The sequence below is a fragment of the Pezoporus wallicus genome, unplaced genomic scaffold (genome assembly GCF_028554395.1).
Source record: "Pezoporus wallicus isolate ANWC-B61680 ecotype Strahan unplaced genomic scaffold, APGP_CSIRO_Pwel_v1 contig_2384, whole genome shotgun sequence".
Classification (NCBI taxonomy): domain Eukaryota; kingdom Metazoa; phylum Chordata; class Aves; order Psittaciformes; family Psittacidae; genus Pezoporus; species Pezoporus wallicus.
In genome coordinates, this window is record NW_026640488.1 from 3223804 (window position 1) to 3244946 (window position 21143).

General features: G+C 37.3%; 1 protein-coding gene across 4 annotated transcripts in view; it reads left to right on the forward strand.

Moving 5' to 3' along the window:
* GRIA2 (glutamate ionotropic receptor AMPA type subunit 2) overlaps positions 1–21143 on the forward strand; it is a 91704-nt gene that overhangs the window by 50824 nt on the left and 19737 nt on the right. For all 4 annotated transcript variants that reach the window (XR_008973466.1, XM_057419016.1, XM_057419015.1 and 1 more), the window contains exons 5-11: positions 74–127; positions 3664–3825; positions 15993–16160; positions 16446–16550; positions 17256–17366; positions 18471–18677; positions 19191–19561. Coding sequence is in view for 3 of the 4 variants with exons in the window: in XM_057419016.1 (XP_057274999.1) it covers positions 74–127; positions 3664–3825; positions 15993–16160; positions 16446–16550; positions 17256–17366; positions 18471–18677; positions 19191–19561 (1178 nt within the window). In the remaining variant the exon portion in view is untranslated. The remainder of the gene's footprint in view (positions 1–73; positions 128–3663; positions 3826–15992; positions 16161–16445; positions 16551–17255; positions 17367–18470; positions 18678–19190; positions 19562–21143) is intronic.

The following is a 21143-nucleotide window of genomic DNA, read 5'->3' on the forward strand; positions in this document are numbered from 1 at the left end:
TGTAGTTTTGAAGTTGCAGTCCGCATAGCAGCTGAACATTCTCCATTACAAGGGTATTTCTTCTTTTTTACAGGTTATCACAATTGGTAAACATGTTAAAGGATACCATTATATCATTGCAAATCTGGTAAGCATTTTTAATATTTAAAATACCTGTATTACTCATTTTACTGTTTATGGACACATGAACTGGTGTTTTGTTTTAAATGAATTTTAGAAAATAGAAAAAAACTAAATGTCTTTATCCTTGCCAAATGAATGAGCATGTTGAGGTGGTATTTGTTTTATTGGCTGATCCTTTTCAGGGCTTAAATGCCTCCTGTGATATTCCCATTGGTGGGAGTGAAGGTTGCTCAGCACCTTCAGCAGAACTTAGAATCATAGAATAGTTAGGGTTAGAAAGGACCTTAAGATCATCTAGTTCCAACCCCCTGCCATGGGCAGGGACACCTCACACTAAACCATATCACCCAAGGCTCTGTACAACCTGGCCTTGAACACTGCCAGGGATGGAGCATTCACAACCTCCCTGGGCAACCTATTCCAGTGCCTCACCACCCTAACAGGAAAGAATTTCCTCCTTATATCCAATCTAAACTTCCCCTGTTTAAGTTTGAACCCATTACCGCTTCTCCTGTCACCACAGTCCCTAATGAAGAGTCCCTCCCCATCATCCCTATAGGTCCCCTTCAGATACTGGAAGGCTGCTATGAGGTCTCCACGCAGCCTTTTCTTTTCCAGGCTGAACAGCCCCAACTTTCTTAGCCTATCTTCATATGGGAGGTGCTCCAGTCCCCTGATCATCCTCGTGGCCCTTCTCTGGACTTGTTCCAACAGTTCCATATCCTTTTTATGTTGAGGACACCAGAACTGCACGCAATACTCCAGATGAGGTCTCACAAGAGCAGAGTAGAGGGGCAGGATCACCTCCTTTGACCTGCTGGTCACGGTCCTTTTGATGCAGCCCGGGATACGGTTGGCTTTCTGGGTTGCAAGCGCACTCTGCCAGCTCATGTTCATTTTCTCATCAACCAACACCCCCAAGTCCTTCTCCGCAGGGCTGCTCTGAATCTCTTCTCTGCCCAACCTGTAGCTGTGCCTGGGATTGCTCCGACCCAGCTGTAGGACCTTGCACTTGTCATGGTTAAACTTCATGAGGTTGGCATCAGCCCACCTCACAAGTGTGTCGAGGTCCCTCTGGATGGCATTCCTTCCCTCCAGGGTATCAACCAAACCACACAGCTTGGTGTCATTCGCAAACTTGCTGAGGGCGCACTCAATCCCACTGTCCATGTCAGTGATGAAGATGTTAAACAAGATCGGTCCCAACACCGATCCCTGTGGGACGCCACTTGTTACTAGTCTCCAGCTGGACATTGAGCCATTGACCACAACTGTTTGTGTGCGGCCAGCCAGCCAGTTCTTCATCCACCCAGTCATCCATCCATCAAATTGATGTCTCTCCAATTTAGAGACAAGGATGTCTTGTGGGACAGTGTCGAACTTCATCCCTTTTCCCTTCATCAAACTTCATCCCTTGTTATATGTATTTTAGTAGAGTAGAATATGGAAATCAGGAGAATAACCTTCTGCATTATGGGCCAATACATTCATTCAGCAAACTGCTTTTTCTTCTCTCACCTCTGAAGTACTTAAGAATTATGGTTTTCAGTTTGCTTTCTGCTAGGGTAGTGAATCTCAGCTTTACATGTCTTCATTCCTTAGATTAGCTTGGTAAACAGTTTGAATGAATCTTTTCTTGAACACAGGTGATCAGACAGCATAGCTAATAGTGTTCCCAAGGGGGAAAGTTCAGGAAACTCACTAAGTTCTGTCAAGGTAATTTTTTTTAAATTTGCGTCTGAAGGTGAAGGGCCATTTTACTGGCATTAAACTCAACAACACTTATCTTCTGAAGCTGTGGAATTTAATCCAGTGTTTCTTTGTAAAAGACAAAGCAAATTCTGCAGACTTGAATCCGTGATTCTGTTCCAGAAAAGAGTTTTAGGTTTTGCATGGTGTGAGTGCATCTAAATCAATTTCTTTTTCATCATTTATTCTTGGACTATGATAGTGTTTGATATGAATTCCAGCAGGGCACAGAGTATTGTAATTCAGACTCTGTCTTCCTTAGTCCTTTGAGGGGCCTAGGAAACAGAAGAACCACAGTGTGTCTATCACACTTCAGACATAACTCCTGTCTACTCCCAACCTTTGATCAAAACACTTCCCCCGTCCAGGAGGGCCCTTTTCTGAAGAATCAAGTATGTTGCTAGACAGGTGCAAAGATGCCTTATTCTTTAAGGGCCTTTTTAAAAGCAGAACAGTGGGGTTTCATTTTTATATTTATTAACTAATTTTTTAGGATAAAGAAGTTAAGGTATTGATATTTCTAATGCAAGCATAAAAGTCTTATAAAATTTGAAAATTCTCTGTTAGACATTGTTATTTTGCATTGCAAATGTTGTATAAATAGTATTTTGAATCTTGAAGGAAATAGAGATTTTAGAAAGAATGCCAAGTGTATTTTGTTATATTAACTGGTTGTTATTTTAGCCATTGCTATAATTTTGTAACAGTAAGATCTAAAACTTAGTAAATCCTGTATTTTAAAGCTGGATAATATGTTTGCTTTCTACAGATTTTTACACTTTAAAGCAAATTCAATACAGAAAGTTTGTAGATCTTTTGTATAAAATATATATAGCAATGATTTTAAAATTATATTTTTCTCTGTTACAAAGCTTATCTGGTACTTAATCATATCCCATCTTCTTCACTAAATCTAGCTTCTTTCTTCTTTTCTTGGTTGTATAATGTTCTATAGTCTGATAAGTCACAAAATTGATTTGTTTTAAGAATAAAATATGCTGATAGAAGAAGTGAAAGTACACTATGAAAGTTCCTGTTCAAATGTCAGGCTCACAGTAATAACGAAGGAGGTTTCATGATCCCTGTAGAAATGCCTGTACTAGCATGCAGCAGCACATTGTTGATGACTGTCTTTAATATGCAGTAATGAGAACACCTCGTAGAGCAATTCTAGCAATTTATACTAATGTGGTCTGAAGCTGCTACTTCTTTTTATGTTCACTCAGACCATTCATTTAAACCATAAGGTCTGAAATCAGTCTTTCATGTAAAATCATTTGTATGGCAAGTTTGGGCACAGAACATGGAAAAAAAGATATACCTACTGTTTGTATGAATGAGGAGTTCTTTATACCAGAGGGTGGAGGCAGGAGAGATGGTAAGTCCTTCCATGTGCTTTAGCATTCCTAACAAAAAGAGGATCCAACTGTGGCTGTAACTATTTCTGGCTAAAACTTGCTTGCCTGTTACTCATGTAAGTGTTTTCTTTCTCATTTAAGCAGTCCCATTGAAATAAACAGGTTTGTTTAGGAAAGTAAACATGGCAAGGACAGATCCACTCAGCCCTTGCTCTATAGAGGTGTATGTCTAGTGAGCAACAAGAGGTGTTGCTGACTGGTGGAGCTGACCACTTAATCCTGGCAGCCCAGGATTTAAACCTGGATCCTGTTTGAGGAAAATGTTGGCTTACATTTCTGCAGTAGAAGTCATCTGGTAACTTTTTTTGTATATGCTATTGAGAAATCTGCCAAAACTGTTTGAATAACAGACGTAATGTTTTTCTGTACCTAGGGATTTACTGATGGAGATTTGTCAAAAATTCAGTTTGGAGGAGCTAATGTGTCCGGATTTCAGATAGTTGACTATGATGATCCTCTGGTGTCAAAATTTATACAACGTTGGTCAACCCTGGAGGAAAAAGAATATCCTGGTGCACACACTAGTACAATTAAGGTATGTCCTATATTTGTTTTAACCATGACAGATGTACCGGAAGTGAGGGAATTAGAATAGAAAGACAAGAGACAATCAGCTGTGCCAACACAATTTTCTATGTCTCTGGGGTATTTCTAACATTCTCTGTCATAGGACTGTTGAGCAAAGAAGCTGCACTGTCAAAAATATTCAAGACAACTTTAATTTTACTTGTGTCACTGTAAATCTGCACCTAGCAGCTTGTTAGGTAATTGTTTGGGATGTGATGATGTAGTAAGTATCTACTGACTTTTTTTTTGTTGGTTTGTTGGTTTTTTTCCCCTCTTTCTCTCTGCTTTGAAGTGTTTTAAAGGCTAACTTGTAGTCATATGTAGGCTTCCAGAGAGCACAGATCTGGCAGTTTCTGATATAACATGGTCTCCCAGAGAAATGCTAGGACAGTTGCTTTGAGACAGATGCCTAAATCATGCAAAGACTTCTAAAATTAAATGGTATGCCTGAGGTACAGAATCGTGGTCTGATTTCAGGCCTGAGTGACAAAAGATGTGACATTGGGCAAGTGGTTAAACCTCCTTAGCTCAGTTTTCCCTCTAGATAAGACAGTGATAATAATACCTTCTTACCTTCTGGACCATTATGAGAATGAGTTAAAGTTTGCAAGATGTTAGAAAAGAATAATACAATTTTAATGCTGAATAGTTTTTCTTTTAAGTAATACAATCATAAATTTTATTAAGAGTAAGTATACTTAAAATGTATTAAGACAAAAAGGTAAATGGCAAATGTTCTAGACATAACTTTCTTCTGTGCTATTAAGCATGTTCTTGATTTATAATGAGATGGATAAGGAGTTTCAGCAAGAAATGGAAGAACCACTCTTTAAATTCTGGAACAAAAATCCTTTAAAGCCCACAAACCTTGATATAAATTAAAGCATAAAGCTTGTAGGGTCCTTTTTTTTCTGAGTCCAAATTTGGGGGTGACTTAGTTAAAGCTGTAGTTTTTCTGTGGTTATTTTTGTATTTTAAAATGTTTATGACAGAATAATTTCTCATTTGATGTTTGATAAACTAGTCTGTGTCATGCCTTTAGATACATTCATATTACATAAGTGAAATATATGCAATACGTAGTGCTGTCATTTAGGAAAAAGGGAAAGGATGTGACTGATTAATAAACTGTTTTGTGTCTCTGATTTTTGAGTACTGAAATCTACCTACCTATATAACAATCCCACCAAATCATAGTCTGGAAATAATCTCAGTGAAATGCATGACTGAAGTAAAAAAGGGTAACTGAAACCAAAATGCAGTTTTTCTCATCAGTGGAAAAATAAATCGGTGGGACAGTGTTAAGGATTCCAGTCCTCCAGCAGTCCTTCCAGTAGGGGGAAAAGTGCAGGTTTGTTAGGTAAGATGGAGTGGTTGCAATATTTTATTATGCATTAAAATCCGTAACTTTGTCACAGCTATTTCTTTTATTTCTTCCATTGTAGATCCTTTGAAGTCTACTAGAAATTGAAAGGGATGAAGGAGATTATTTGGAATATCTTATATTTTGAGGTTTATTTTATTATGGATAGGAAAAACAAAGTAGTACTTAGTTTCATGAATTTCATTCACTTAAACCACATTTTAAATTCAATTAAAAAGGCTAATCTGTCTTTATATATTGTCTGCCCAAGGAATGTATAGGATCACGCTGGTAGTCAAGAGATTGGGTTCTATGTTAAATTACCAGAGAAGCTTAAAATGTTAAAGGTATTGATGGGGGGAGGAAGAAATGTGGATTTATGTTGCAATGTTTGGAGGGATTGATTGTATCAGTTACTGTCCTTCTTTGTGTACCTTTCTACATTTTGCTCTTACATTACTTGTTCTTTTTTCCTGCCATTGCATGTAAGGACAGAGATATGTCAAATTTCATTCCCATCCTTGAGGGGGCTGGAGGCAGAGCAGACTCATAGAAATCATAAAATCAGGACAAGAAAGTCTTTGAGCAGTCGGTCACTTGGCCCATCCTCCCTATCTAAAGACAGAATCAGATATACCTATGCAGTTCCTGTGGATAGTGATTTCAGAACTTCCCCAAGCCTTCTGTTTCAGAGCTTAAATAGTCTTTTGTCCTACATAAATCAGCCTTTATATCACCTAATTCCATTACTCCTTTATCTGTTTCTAATGGATATGAAGTTCTCCTTTTTAGCTGTCCTCCTACATTTGAAGATGGCGGCCATATTTGTCCCTGCTTTCCTCCCTGTTAAGCTAAATAATTCCTTTTCCTTTGAATTTACTAATTCCAGATCCTGTTAGTCATTTTGCTCTGGAACCTTTCTAATTGGTACCCGTCTTTGAAATGCCAGGCTGGGTACTGCACTGCATCTGATTGTAATGCTGTAGAAATTGAAGTAATGGCTTCATGTATCTCAGAGGTAGTGCTACTTTTAGGACTTCCTTTTATGTTAAGTTTGAGTTTTTTTCTCTTCACCATTATGACACTGTTGAAATACATTTATCATGAGATACACACTTAACAATATCTGTGCACTTGATCGTTCCCTTAAAGTACAGGATTTTTCATCTATTCTTGTTGAAATGCATTCTGTGCCTGTCCTTGAGCGTACCATTCCTTCTTATATTAATTTTCTAGCTGTGTTTGTTATCCTTTACTACTTGGAGTAGTGTATGAATACCTAAGTTACAGAGCAGGTTAACTCCCTGGTCTCACATTTGTCCCTTCTGATTTTATGTGATCTTACATATAACCTTTTTTCCCTTTTGGCTTTAAGGCAGTTGTCTAAATTGTCAGTGGCTCTAAATGGGCTTTTGCCACTAGTTCCTGTGGAATCTAGGGAACTGTCATTCTGCATGAAAGAGATAGGAAGGCTAATAGAAGTGTTGTCAATACAGAAATGAGAGGAGATTACATGCCCCTGACATGTAACATTATCCCAGGAATTCCATAACCCAGGGATTGCAGAGATAATATCCCAGATCTTCTTTCTAGGAAAAAAGTGCATTTCAAAGGATTGTGCTCTTCGAGAAAGACAAACATTGTTGAAAACCTGTTCCACAGATGTGCAGAAAAGGAAGTGGCTCAAATTGCTTTAAAAATGTATCTTCAAAATTTGTAAAGTGTTAATTGTAAGAATTTGCAGTCTTAGGACATAGACGAGAAGAGACACTGATTGTGTTTGTTGCTGCACTGTACCTGTACTGGTAAAATCCGTAAGATTTGAAGATTAAGCAGGACACTTGAAACTAGTGCTTTGCTGTCATTTTACAGAAGGTCTTGTTATTTTTCAAAACTAAGGATGATATACCGTTTACCTCAGAGTAAATTAAAAATGTAATTAAGGGGGTTATCAGTCTCTGCATGCCATTCTAGAACAGCTAATAATGTGTAGATCTTGAAATGTACCACTGAGCCTCATGGCAAATTTCTTTGTCAAGTAGCAAAACAAAAAACACATTGAATTTTATAAAGGCCTAATAATAACAAGTTGAAATGTCCTTTTGATCCATTACTGTGTATTTACAAATATGCCGGGCTTTCTGAGCCCTAGTGTTATTATGTTGTAAGGCAAAGCTCTTGCTGGTATGGAAGGACACTGAAGGACAACATATCCATTCACACATTCACATCCAATGGCTCCAACTTCCTGATCTGGTTAAACTCATTCTGTTTGTGGGCAGCCTTTGGTCTAAATCCAGGAAGAAGCTCAATTCTTACCTCTGGGAGGCTAGTGAAACATGCTAAGTTGTTTTGGATTTGTGTGGCAGAATTTGGGGGGGGGGGGGGATGGAGGGGCTACTAGAGTGGCCTCTGTGAGAAGCTGCTAGAGGCTTTCCCAGCTTCCTCCTTGTCCAATAGAACCAGTGCCAGACAGCTCTAAGATGGACCCACCCTGGCAAAGGCCAGGCCCGTCAGTGATGGTAGTAGTGCCTCTGGGATAATGTAGTTAAGAAAGGGGCAATTGCAGCCAGGGAGAGGAATGAGAATATGTGAGAGAAACAGCTTGCTGACACCAAGGTCAGTGAAAAAGGAGGTGCTTCAGGCACTGGAGCAGAGAAAAATTCCCCTGCAGCCCATGGTGAGCAGGCTGTCCTGCTGCAGCCCATGGAGGTCTTCCCTTCCAACTGAAATAGTCTATTCTATAAGACATCCTACTTTGTGATGAGCTTTTCTAAGAGCAATGTTAGGCTTGGTGCATGCAAGAAGTATCTAAGCCAACTTGTGTATGATTTATACAGAAACTACGTGCAGTATGCAGCAAAGAATTTGGGGCTGTCTGGTTGAAGACCTGAAGCAGCTCAGGCTCTCAGAGAACACCATTGGGTTGGAAGATGGTAATAACCCCAGTACTCAGTGCAGCTGTTTTTGATGGCCAGGACTGCTTCAGTATCTTTATCTTTCAGATGTTCAGAATTCATACAATTGTATTTCAAATTCCATAATCTTTCCCCTCACACATACACTTAATGCATAGCTAAGATAACAAAATGGCAGGTTGGTTTTGTCTTCTGATTCTGCCTTCAATAGTTTCACATTTTCAGGTCTCTTTTTTTTTTTATGGCCAAGTCATAGAATCATAGAATACTTTGGGCTGGAAGGGACCTTCAGAGGAGGTCATCCCTGCAATGAACAGGGTCATCTTCAACTAGATCAGGTTGACCAGAACCACAACCATTCTGGCCTTGAATGTCTCTGGGGATGGTACATCCACCACCTCTCTGAGCAACCTGTGCCAGTATTTGACCATCCTGATTGTAAAGACTTTTTTTCCTCATGTCCAGCCTGACTAGTCTTTTAGAAAATTATGACAAAATCTGATATTTGTGGAGTTTTTTATTTGAGGGTTTATTTTTTTGTGTGTTCTGTGCTTTTGTTTTTCTCCCTAAAGGTAATGTGATTCTAGAATTTTAAGTGTTTATATCATACGAAACAATGTGCTTTTTATGGTAAAATTGCAGAAGTTGAAAACTGCCAATCTTAAACTGTAATTTGGGAAGAATACAGATTGTAATTGAAAGTAGCTGGTTTAACTCTTCTGGTGCTGATTTACTTCATGGATGGAATACAGAGAATATGTAGAAAAATAGGAAAGTACATACTTACCTTGCAGAAATAAATCAAATCTGGATGACTCACTGGTAATAAGGAACAAGGAAGGATGAGAACAGCGAAAAATCTTACTCAGATTGGAAATTCAGAAAGCATTTGGTCTAGATATAGACAACTAAGCAAAAATGTACAATTAATGAATTAGATAATAGCTTCATTTTGGGTCATGCCTCTTATGATTGCAGTGTGTTGGAAAACAGTTTTATAATGCCAGGCGTTTTAATAAGAGTTGTAAGTAATATTCTGTTGCAGTTGCTACAGTTTTAAATGGGAAAATACAATTGATTATGCCTGAATTCAAGTAGTCTATAATGATACATAAATAATATTTTTTAAAATTGTTAATTTCACTATTTATTATGTGATTTAATCAGGAACTGAACTGAAGTAAATTTATTTTTTTTTCAAAAGCCCTTGTGAAACTGTACATTTATGAAGTGTTTCTGCCTGTGTTTTCCAGTCCTTGTGTTTTGGTTTCCTGGCCATAAAAAAGATCTTTAGCAGTTGGCATTCTAGCTGTCTGATTTCACTGAGCTTTTGAATCTCGGTATTCAATCTTCTCTCCTTGCAAAAATGTGTATGAAAAAATGTGGACATAAGAAATGTCGGTGTTAATGCTTCTTTTTAATAGCTGAAGGCTTTTTTGCATAAGTGATCACTTATTCTGCAATAGTTCGTTTGGGGTTTTTGTTTTTTTTGTTTGTTTGTTTAAAGAAAACTCAATTAAAGAATGGAACATTTACTCTGTGAAAGCAGTGAGTTGTTTGAGGCAATCTTTGTAGACTTTTCTTGGACATACAAAGGACCTATTGACCCAGATTTCTCAATCCTGCAAGTGAAAGTGGATGAATTGTGCTAAAGCAAAAGTATTTGCAAGGCTTGAGAAGACTACAGAGCCAAGTCCTGATGTCCCTGTGTAGCTCCGTTTCTTTGAATTTGAATCTAATTTTTTTTTTCTTAGTAATTACAAGTGTTTAAGGATCTTCAGCCAATATAGTGCAATAGATTCCGCCTGCCTGTTTTCACAGGAACTTCTAATTGCTTTTTTCAACCAGCAGTTTACCTGAATATAGTTGATATCAGCAGAAGATACTTACTATTCCTTCATGCTTTAGCTGTTCAGCAAGATCAGGCATACCTCTTAGCTTTACCAAATCAGTGTCAGTTAGGACAGGAGAGCTGCATGGGGAAATGAGGGACTGGTACACAAAACTATAGTAGGAGGAGGAATGTGTCATTTGAAAAAAAGGGGTTAGCAAAGTGGAAAGAACCTGTTGGGGTGTAAGTGAAAGGCACAGAATAATGGTGGCAGCTTGAAGCTGGAGAGGAATTGATGGCTGAATGTTTCTTGGGTTGGGGGAGTAAGGAGGGGTAAGCACTGATGATTGGTTATATGGATGAGGAGAGGAGACATGCAGGCTCATAACTTGGGTAAGGCCAGTATTAAGGACCAGTTAATGTAGTAGCTGCCTTTATTAGCCAGTATGGTGTGGCAGAAGAGCAAACATGAAGTGTTTATTATTCTCTGACAGCAACTATTTCTTGGTAGAATCAGTAACCTGGTAAGATTGATGTATTTAATTCTGTTAGTATTTTACTTGGAATTAGACTGGAGAAAACAGGAAAAAGCATTTCATCTTGAGACAATAGGCAAATACTTGTGCTGGTTGTGGTAGATGAGAATTGGTAATGAGAAGGGAGGTGGTGTGGTTTAGCGGTATTGGGTTTTTGGTGGTTTTGTTGTTTTTTGACGGGGGGGTGTCTCTGTGGTGTTTTTGTTGTTGTTTTGGTTTGGGGTTTTTCTGGTTGTTTTTTTTTTTGTTGTTGTTGTTTTTTTTTCTTTGAATTGAAGACTTGAAATATTACCACTGGTTTTAAATGGCAAGTTTTGGAAATTTTTAGAACACCTGCAATGTATATGATGAGAACTCTCAGATCCTATTGGTTTTCAATCTTCACCTCCTGCCCACAGTAAGTGAATTTGTAGAAGGTGTATTGTAATATGAGGTCCAGGTACTCCTCTTATCGATCTTACAGAGAATGCTGATGATTCATAATCTATTAAAACCAAATTTAAAGTTCATTTAGTGTGGCTTTATTTAATAGCCTAGTCAAAAATTCCAATCCAAAGAATCCTCATGTGAAATTCCAATTTAGAATCATTTATGTTGCAGTGTTGTACAACTTCCAGCGTAAGTTATTTATTTCCATTAATATATAGGACTTTGTTGACTGTGATTGAAAATAGTATAGCTGAACAGCCTAATGGAATTTTCAGGTTCTTATCATTCATATAGTATCAGTCGTTTTATAAAACAGAATAGTCTAATCTGTAATCTTTCTTCTACCATTTTCATTAACTATACCAACCATTAATTATTTGACTAGAATGCATTTTTATGATCATCTCAAGAACTTTCTCTTGGTTAAAAGCTCAAGTCAGGGATATTTACCATACTTGTTAATGCTTGTATGTCCGTTTTTCTCCCCAAAAGAGCACTGGTTGAAGACAATATTTCAGAAGGGGATTTTGTATTTTAAAATTTATATCTGCTGTAAGTCACATATGCTTTCTGATTTAGAGCTAACCTTAACTTATAAAGAGGAAGTGACTTCTGTGATGGGATATGGGAATTTAAAGAGACATAAAAGTATTAGAGCACCATCCCCTCAAAAAAAGCCCCTACACCTCTTACCCTTTAACATTTAAACGTTCATACTAGCTTTTTTCAAATCCCTTCCTTACAACATGGTTTCTCAGAGAAGTCTTTTGCCTTCCTATTTGTGCATTTTCTTCTCATCCTCTGATTTACTTTTCTCCAGTTGGGTTTTATTTTTCACTATTAAAACCATAGGCTTCATGTTTTGCTACTGGATCCTGCTGATATGTAACACTTTGAAAAGTGACATTCTTTTCTGTAGCTTAGCTTTGAAGAAAAAGGTTTTATGTATTGTCCTGGGTTCAGCAGTAGCAGTCATGTTTCTCCTCCTTGGTAGCTGGTGCAGTGCAGTGTTTTGACTAGCTGCCTTCTAAGCAGTTGACCCGGGTTCGTTTCCCGGCCAACGCACCAGGGAATCCTGGGTGCTGTAGGCTTTTAGCTAAGCAGGGTCGGGCTCGGTTAGTACCCTATGGTTTTACCTGCTGGATCACGGAGAAGACATGACTGCTACTGCTGAACCCAGGACATGTATTCATATGGTGATTATTACAAAGGGATATGTTTTCTTTTCTTTACAGTAATTTAAAGGTGATTTTATCATCAGTGGCATTTCTGTTTTGCAAGTGCATTCTGTTTGAAGGTAGAAGTAAGATTACACAAGTAATTGTAAAATGGAATTTATTTTGCCTGTATGCATATTTTCTACAGGCAGTGGCATGAATTAGAAGTCAACAACATCTTTTTATTAGAAGTAAAATGCTGTGGGTTCAAATACAAATATTTGATTTTATTTATGCCATTAATAAGATCTTACATTGTTCTACTTCCTCCTGGAAGACAGAAGGTTCCCTTTGTTGTTAAGACTTTTGCCCAGATCCATAATGTTTTTCTTCTGTGACATCTTTCGGACGGTTTGAAGAAACCTCTGTTTTATAGCAGCATTAGGTCTTCTCTTTGGCCATTGCATTAAATCTAAGGGAAGACCAAAGTACTTTAAAACCTCTGTCCTCAGTGTAAAATAGGAAAAAAAAAAAAAAAAAGCAGGTACCTGCACTCCTTTTTTTCCTGCTGAATTAGCACTTCTAATAACCAACGACTCAAGTGAGAAGAGTGTTCTTCTGGATTCGAAGTAATCATGAGGGAGGAATTGCAGTCTGGGAATCTCCTTCTTACTAGAGTAGTAGGTGAAATAAGTAGAAAGGCCAAGCACCTTGGGGTTCATAAATACTCTGATCTGTACTATATTCAGCTTTAAAAGCAATGAAAGAAGGTCATTTGCCCTATAAATATCCTACAGTGGGAGTGTTGGGATAATTCAGATGACCAAGTCTTGGCAGTGTCTGCTGGATGTGCTATGAGCTTGTCATTCAAATAAGTGTTCAGCTTCCAGGGATTTAAGCTTAAGCAGGTGCCTAGTTACTGGGCTAGAAACCAAAGCTGTTCTGGGTGTGCCCAGAAAGCAGCTTTTCTACAGGAAACTGAGATACGTGAAGAGCATAGACACATCAAAAAAATCAGTTTTTCTGGATAACAGTTTTGGACCTGAACACTTCAGTTTTTGTAAGGTTGCTTAAGGCACTCTATGCATATGATGTTCTGCCCAAAACATTATGGCATTTCAGTACAAAAACACCTATTATTTGTTAAGCTGTTCTGTGCACCAGGAATGCTGGAATTGGATTTAAATAAAGGCTAGCATCAAAAGGTAAATTGATCTGACTCTATAACCTCTGGAAACAAATTTGATAAAGATACTATGTTTTTTTTTAAGATAAATAGGGCTTGATCTCTAACCTCATCTTTACCAAGATTAATTAAAAAAATAAGATCTGTTAATTTTATGTTTTATTAATTTTTCTCACCCTTTTGTTCAGGACCAGGATTGTTATAAAAAATTACATATAATCAGTTGATATTTCCAAATACCTTCCCTATAAATGATCATAGTTCTGGAATTATGAGAGGCAAGATTTTTTTGCATTTTTTTTTCCATGCTTTTATTAGTATGGGTGATTCTGTAGGAACAAGAGGATAGTACCTATACTATTTTCTATTGAAGTTGCTGATTTTATCATGTAAAGTTGAAAGGAACTGAAATGAAGTTTGGAGATAGACAATGGTGTAAAAGTAGCAGGCTTTAAGAGCCCAACCCACTTCCACAGAGTAATATTCCAGACAGTGCTCCCACTTATTTTAATAGTGCAGATCAGAACATGGATGAATCTCCAGTGTAAAACAAAGTGAATCAGGACAGAGCTAATGCATCCTTCAACTATGACAATTTCACAGACACCCCTATGCATTAGCAGGTTATCTGTCAGTCATTTCTTGTTTATGGTAGTAAGTTCAGTTTGGTTTGGTTGGTCAACTTTACATCTATTCATTGAGCTATAGATAGTTTTAATGAGGCCCATGAAAGATATTAGGAGCTAAAAGTGTATGCAGAATAAAGCAATAAGAAATGATAAATATGCTGTTTGCTTTCATGGCAGCTCCAACAACATGAAAGTGTAAGATGCTTGTAAAATATTTTGAGATACTTAGGTTAAAGATGACTTAAACTAAATTAAAGCATGTGGATTTTAAACATGAGATGGCATGTATATACATACAGTTACATACATTCATAGGTAAAGCCCTGCACAAACTGAATATATGACTGAGGTGTGAATTTTCAGGCCAGTAATTATATACTATAGGGATAATATTATTGAAACAATACATTAAATGTGTCCCAGCTATAAAATGAAGCATAGACTAACCAAACTGGGTAGCACTATAGGTTCTCAATTTCAAGCTTGTACTTTCTCTGCTATCCAGAGTATGTTTCAGGGGTTAATGACAGTGCTGTATCCCAAGTTTCTTAAAATGCTGGTGTGGTACAATATGTTTCTGTACTGCAAGGAGGTATGCTTAAAGGAGTATTGCCAGTCAGTTGCAAAAAAATGAGTCAGCGTCGTGTTACCTTCTCCTCATTTCAAATCCATGTCCACCACTTAATCACTGCTACTCCAGTAGTAGAGAGCAATATCTGTTTCAACCAGTCTTTTCTTACATTCTTCCGCTGTTCTGGTCCCTTTAAAGATTTCCGTAAAGTCCTTGAGAGAACTTTCTTAGAAGATTCACATTAATCAGTAAGACTACATATCTGAAAAAAAGAGTTCAGCCTTCCTTTTCTTCCTTTCCAAGGTCTAACAGTTGCATGCAAAAGTGACCTCAGTTCAGGAGCCTGCCTTGGTTACAAGAACCTTCTGCATGACTTGAGCTAGCTAATTAAAATTCTCATTAAAATCTGAGCCATTGAAGCAAAGAGCCAATATATCATTTATCTCTGCTTTACAGTTTATATATTTTCAGCATCTAATAGCCTTCATAGGGATCATTGCATTAATTCATAAGGCTGTAAGTAGTTATATTCTGGCCCATATTTCCAAAAATGTTCCTTGTATTTGGCATAATTGCAATGTTCTGGATTCCTAAAGCCCATCTAATGCAGTCATCAGTGTACGTGCACATGTGGTTTCTCTTCAGTCAGTTAGTTAAGGTGTAAAATTTTCCAGTCGCTAAAGGTAACTGTCTTGGACTGTTTAGCCCCAGCTTCTAATGCATGCGATTCCACCAGAATCTTCCCTGGTGTCTCAAAAGTTGTAAAGTTGCTTACATTGTGTCAGATTAGGAATGTGGGGCTCTTCCTCGCCTATACTGCTCTTTGAGGGGGCACCACTTCTTCCAGACGTCTCAGCTCAAACCCTGTTTTTCCATGGTGTTGACACTGTTTGTCACATGGGGTGTGACACTGTTTTTGCATGATATTTTCAAGTATTATGTACTTGAAAATAGTTACCCATGAGTTTTGTTAAGTTAAATTTAACAGTTATATTTGTATATGTTGTTTGGTTTTGTGCGTGTATATGTTGGAGGAGGAGATGTAGTCTAAAATCCGTATATAAATTCATCTACATGATGAGTGTAGTCAGAGGAACAATTTCTTACTTTTAGAGGCCAGCTCAAGTTAAAGAGTGGAAATTCTTTCTTTCTTCCCCCTTTCACCTCTATGGACTTCCAGCCGTATCTGCCCACGGCGTTGTTACACAGTTGTAATGAGAAAGAAATGTAATTCACGCTGGAAACAGCTATAAATCTTCTTGTCTTAGATTTATTAGCACTTCCAGTAGTCAGTCTGAGGGAGAACACTTCATTAATTTGCCTAGATACCCCTCAGAAGGTAGTGTCCTCCTGTCCAGACCAGGCATCTCCAAACTAAAGAAAAACTGTTCTGATTTCAAGTGTATCTTATTGTCCTTTTTAATCTGTTTTTGTGCTTAATGGATTAATGCGTGGATTGCAAGATGTAGTGAAGCTGAAACTGTTTTTTAATTAAATATTTTCACTTCTTTTCAGTATACATCTGCTCTGACCTATGATGCTGTTCAAGTGATGACAGAAGCTTTCCGTAATTTACGTAAACAGAGGATTGAGATCTCCAGAAGAGGAAATGCTGGAGATTGTCTTGCAAATCCAGCTGTACCATGGGGTCATGGTGTAGAAATAGAAAGGGCATTGAAACAGGTAGCTTCCTTGCAGTGAATGCTGGGATGAGTGCATGTGTGAAATTCTTTATAAGTGCTTGAAAAGAACCTTCCAGTCTTCTAACCTGCCTGGCTCTTGCTGGAATTATGCGGAAGTGAACTCCTCAAGAATGTCTCATACTAAGATAATATATTGCCTATGGGAAACAGTCTGTACTGAATGTTTTTGAAATAGTTTTTTTGAATTATTTATGGAACCACAGAATGCATTTTCTAAAAAGAGGCAAACGTAATTTTTCTACCACTTTCATCTTTGTCTGCATAGGTTCAGGTGGAAGGTCTAACAGGGAATATAAAGTTTGATCAGAACGGAAAGAGAATCAATTTTACAATAAATGTCATGGAACTCAAAAGTACTGGTCCTCGGAAGGTAATTTGAATTGTCTTACAGTGTCTTTAAAGGTTTTATGGTGCTAAGCAGCAGGTTAAGGTAGGTAATGAAAAACTAGATTAATTAAAGCATAAGTTGTGATAATATTTTGTTACAGCTGTACTCTACAGTGGTCTTTCATAACAAAGTTAAAATAAGTATTCTTTCTTTCTAACAAATATGAGTTATTTCTGGTAAGTACTGTAGGTATTTTCCTTTCAGTTTTGTGGATTAAACCTTTTGTTTTCTGATCTGAATTGCTATGTGTGAGCCAGTATTTGGGGAAATATGCTTCTGAATGTCAGATGCCAAATACAGCTTTTCAGAGGTGTTTCTTTAAATGTGATTGTCTTTCTGCTTTAATTCCAAATGTTTCAGGAAAAGCCAGTTTCTCATTTCTTCCTAGTCTGGACTATTTTGTAACCCTTTCAGTCCTACAGTGTGTGATGTTGATACTGAAACCTGTTGACACATGAATGAATATGGTGGGCATGTATTAGACAAATTGATCTGAACAAATATCATTAGTTCATTCTTTTAACTATTTGTTATTGTCTTTACATAATCAGGTATATTTACACTGGTAAACATAGTTAAAATAGTTCTCTGTGGGTGTAAATCAAAGGCATAGTAATAACATGCTTTTACCTTTTCTGTAAAAGTTCATATTCACTGGTGTCTGTGCATCCTATAAACTCTCTTTAGATTGGATATTGGAGTGAAGTGGACAAAATGGTTGTGAATCCTCTTGATGGCCCTCTTGGAAATGAATCTTCAGGACTAGAGAATAAGACTATTATTGTCACCACTATTTTGGTAATTAACCTCATATTTTGTCAGAAGACAGTCTGTCCTACAGTCATTTGTTTCCTGTCATTATGTTAGTTTAAATACACTGTCTTATTATTATTGGAGGTTGTGACCTGTTACTCATGATGCATAAATAAAATCTGGAAACTAAGGAAATGTATGTGGTTTTCTTCTGTAGAAGACAACAGTCATTGTTTGAACAACCTAGAAAGTTACAATTTTTAGATCTGAAAGTGGAAACTAAATACCTGCTCTCAAAGGAAAGGAACTTTGAGAAGCAGAACCATAGTGCTAGTTTTAGAGAACGGATTTTGCCAACCAACAAAGAGACCGGTTCTTATGCTTCAGAATTGTAGCTGCTAAGATTGGTGTATTGTAAAACAAAACATTAAAAGTTGTATTCTGGTTCTAGAAAATAACATTCTGTACTGTCACAGAACAGTATTTTTTTGTAAGTTACACAGCTTCTTTATCAGTTTGGACGAGTCACAGGCTAGTGTAGGAGTTTTGGTGGATGCAAGAATTGTTCAGTAACAACAGAGCAAAGAGGAGATACATTAATATGACTTATGACTCATCACCACTTTTGCTGATGATAGAACTTTATTACATAGTTATTGGTATCTTACCTACTGTTTGTATAGTAATTCAATAAAGATATAGCCTGGAGAGCCTGAAGTGTTTTCCAGGGAGGGATGCGGTTGTGAAATAGGAAGCAATTTTCTTCTATTAAGACCACAACAAAAGCAACTAAGTACCATTGCCTTCTTCCATCCAAACTGTATGAGAGAAACTGATTTTGGAATTTACTCTTTCTTCTCTGAATGCATAACTCCTGTTAACATTCATGGTCATTATTAACATACTGCTGGGAATCACTATACCTGTAAGTATTGTTTTTGTGTATGACTCTGGAAAATGCAGTATTTAAATGTGTTAAGGACATTTCACATTAATAATTAACAGCTAACATATACATAGCATGTATGATTCAGATGTTATCTTCTCTCTTTTTTTTTCACATGTAAAAGAAAACTTACTAATCTATGAAGTGCACAACTGATGTATCTTGTCTCTACCAAGTAGCTAAGGCAAGTTCTTTCTGTGCAGGAATCCCCATACGTCATGATGAAGAAAAATCACGAAATGCTTGAAGGAAATGATCGATATGAGGGCTATTGTGTGGACTTAGCTACAGAAATCGCTAAACACTGTGGATTCAAATATAAGCTCACGATTGTTGGGGATGGCAAGTATGGGGCAAGGGATGCAGACACGAAAATCTGGAATGGGATGGTTGGAGAACTTGTTTATGGGGTAAGAATACCTCTTATAATAAAGCTATTAAAGATTAATGATGGAAGGAGTGGGGTTTGGTTTAGTTTTCTCTGTAGAATAGAGGAAAATTGACTAATTACTTTGATAGAGAATTAGTATTTTGTATTGACATGAAGAAATTTGAAAGTAAACCATAGAATTAGATTGCAAATCTTGCAAATGAAGCTGGGGGGAAGCGAGTGCATGTTTCATCCTTTTGGCCAGGTGAAAGGCAGTGTATTGTGCTAAAACTTTTAAACGTCATATACTTTTAAAAGGGCATGTGTAAAAAGGGAAGCTTGCAATATGCCGACCATATGGTTATATGTATTTCAATAAGAAGAGTTTCAACTAAAATTTTCTGAAATTCTCCATAGGACGTGCTTGGTGGAAACGAGTGTTGCCAGTGTCTTTGCTGTCCTATTTCCCATTTGTGAAATGCAGTAGAAACTAAACAACTATTTGCTCTGTTCATTGTATTAGCTATTATTTGCCTTTTTTCTTCCTTTACAGAAAGCCGATATTGCAATCGCTCCATTAACTATAACATTGGTGAGAGAAGAGGTGATTGACTTCTCAAAGCCGTTTATGAGCCTGGGGATATCAATAATGATCAAGAAACCTCAGAAGTCCAAGCCAGGAGTGTTTTCATTTCTTGATCCATTAGCATATGAAATCTGGATGTGCATTGTTTTTGCCTACATTGGGGTCAGTGTAGTTTTATTCCTGGTCAGCAGATTTAGCCCTTACGAGTGGCACACTGAGGAATTTGAAGATGGAAGAGAAACGCAAACTAATGAATCAACTAATGAGTTTGGAATATTTAATAGTCTCTGGTTTTCCTTGGGTGCCTTTATGCAGCAAGGATGCGATATTTCGCCAAGGTTGGTTAATTACCCATTTCAACTTTGTGCATTTTTCATCTCGGCCGTCTCAGCCAGAGGAGGTTCATGGTGCATGTATTTTCACTCTTGGAAAGAAATTAATTGCTGTTTTTTCTCTCCCTAAAATCACAGAAGAAATAAAAGCAGTGGTCTGTGACAGAGGATGTGATGTATTTGATCGATACTGTCTTAATGTCGATCGTACATTTGCCAAGGGAAGCTATATGCACCATGCAGAGACTGTAAAATGCATGAGGTTCAAGTCATTCCATGCCTTCTTGGAGGGGTACCGTGTTTTTGCTGCATATTCCCATTTTACAGTTGACAGTGCATATGGTTCACAACAACTGTAATGGGAAAAAGGGTAACATAGTAGTCACAAACTACACAGTCAGCACTTTCCCTCTAAAACTAACTACATAACAACAGTTTTTCTTCAGGCAAGCCTTGAACTGAAGTAAGTCATGTGATGGTTCTAATTTCATATGAATAGTTGCAAAACACTGCTGCTTTTCCATGACCTAGTTCTAGAAAAGTCACAGAGGAAATCACTGTAATGAATTTGAAGGTCCAGTTTATAAATGCTTAATTCCTCATGGATTTTCACCTACTTTATTAGGGACAACTGCAAGGCACTTAAGTTAATTCCTTTGCAGCTCATTAAATATTCTATTTCCCTTGTGTGCAAGTGGTTCTAGCCTTAATTCAGCAAGGTGGTAAGTAGCTAGGTAGATAACTACTTGCTGCTTGAAGGAATTATAGCAACAAGTGAAATAGGGCAACCGTGTTTAAGGATATCAAAGCAGAAGACCTATTTAATTATATTAAGCAATATAACTTCCTTCTAACCATCCTAAAGTAAGACAGGAAAGAGCACAATTTCTAGTAAGTCTGGTGGTCAGTGAACAAAAAAAAATCACACCAAGGGAGAATTTCTTAACTGTAAGTCATGCATCCCAAAAGGCAACCGGAGGTTTTCAAGTTATTCTACTGCAGAAATAACAGAGCATTTATTGTGTGAGAACTTCAGCAATTCTGTGTAAAGTCTGGCATATCACAGTGAGGTATGCCAGCCTTTATGATGCAGCATGTGATGGATTTGGGAGATAATGCAGTAAGAATTGTATACAAGAAATGAGACAGTGAAGAGAGCAAATTGTTCGAGGTCATGAGAAACTGTGTTAATTTTAGTCCTGTGGGGTTTTTGTATCGATTACACACTTCACAAGTTTAGTTGTCTGCAAAATCCCTTATTAGCTACAAAATTATTTTGATTGCATCAAGGCCATAGTAAAATAATGATTTTTTTTTATTATTGTTATTTTACTGGCTGTTAAAGCGTAACAGTTGTTGTGCACGGTTTGATAACTTTTGAAGGGTGATCTAAGAATAATGATTGTAAATGTTCATCATAAAAAGTGCATGAAACTCGAATCATTTTGGAGATTCAGCATTTAGTTTCAGTGAAGTGTTTAACAGCACTTCATTACAAACATATTTTTGAGGAAATTGGTTAGTTATGTGTGTTATCTGTTTATTATAAAAATAGAAAAGGACTGAAAACTTCTCAGTTAGTTTTGTT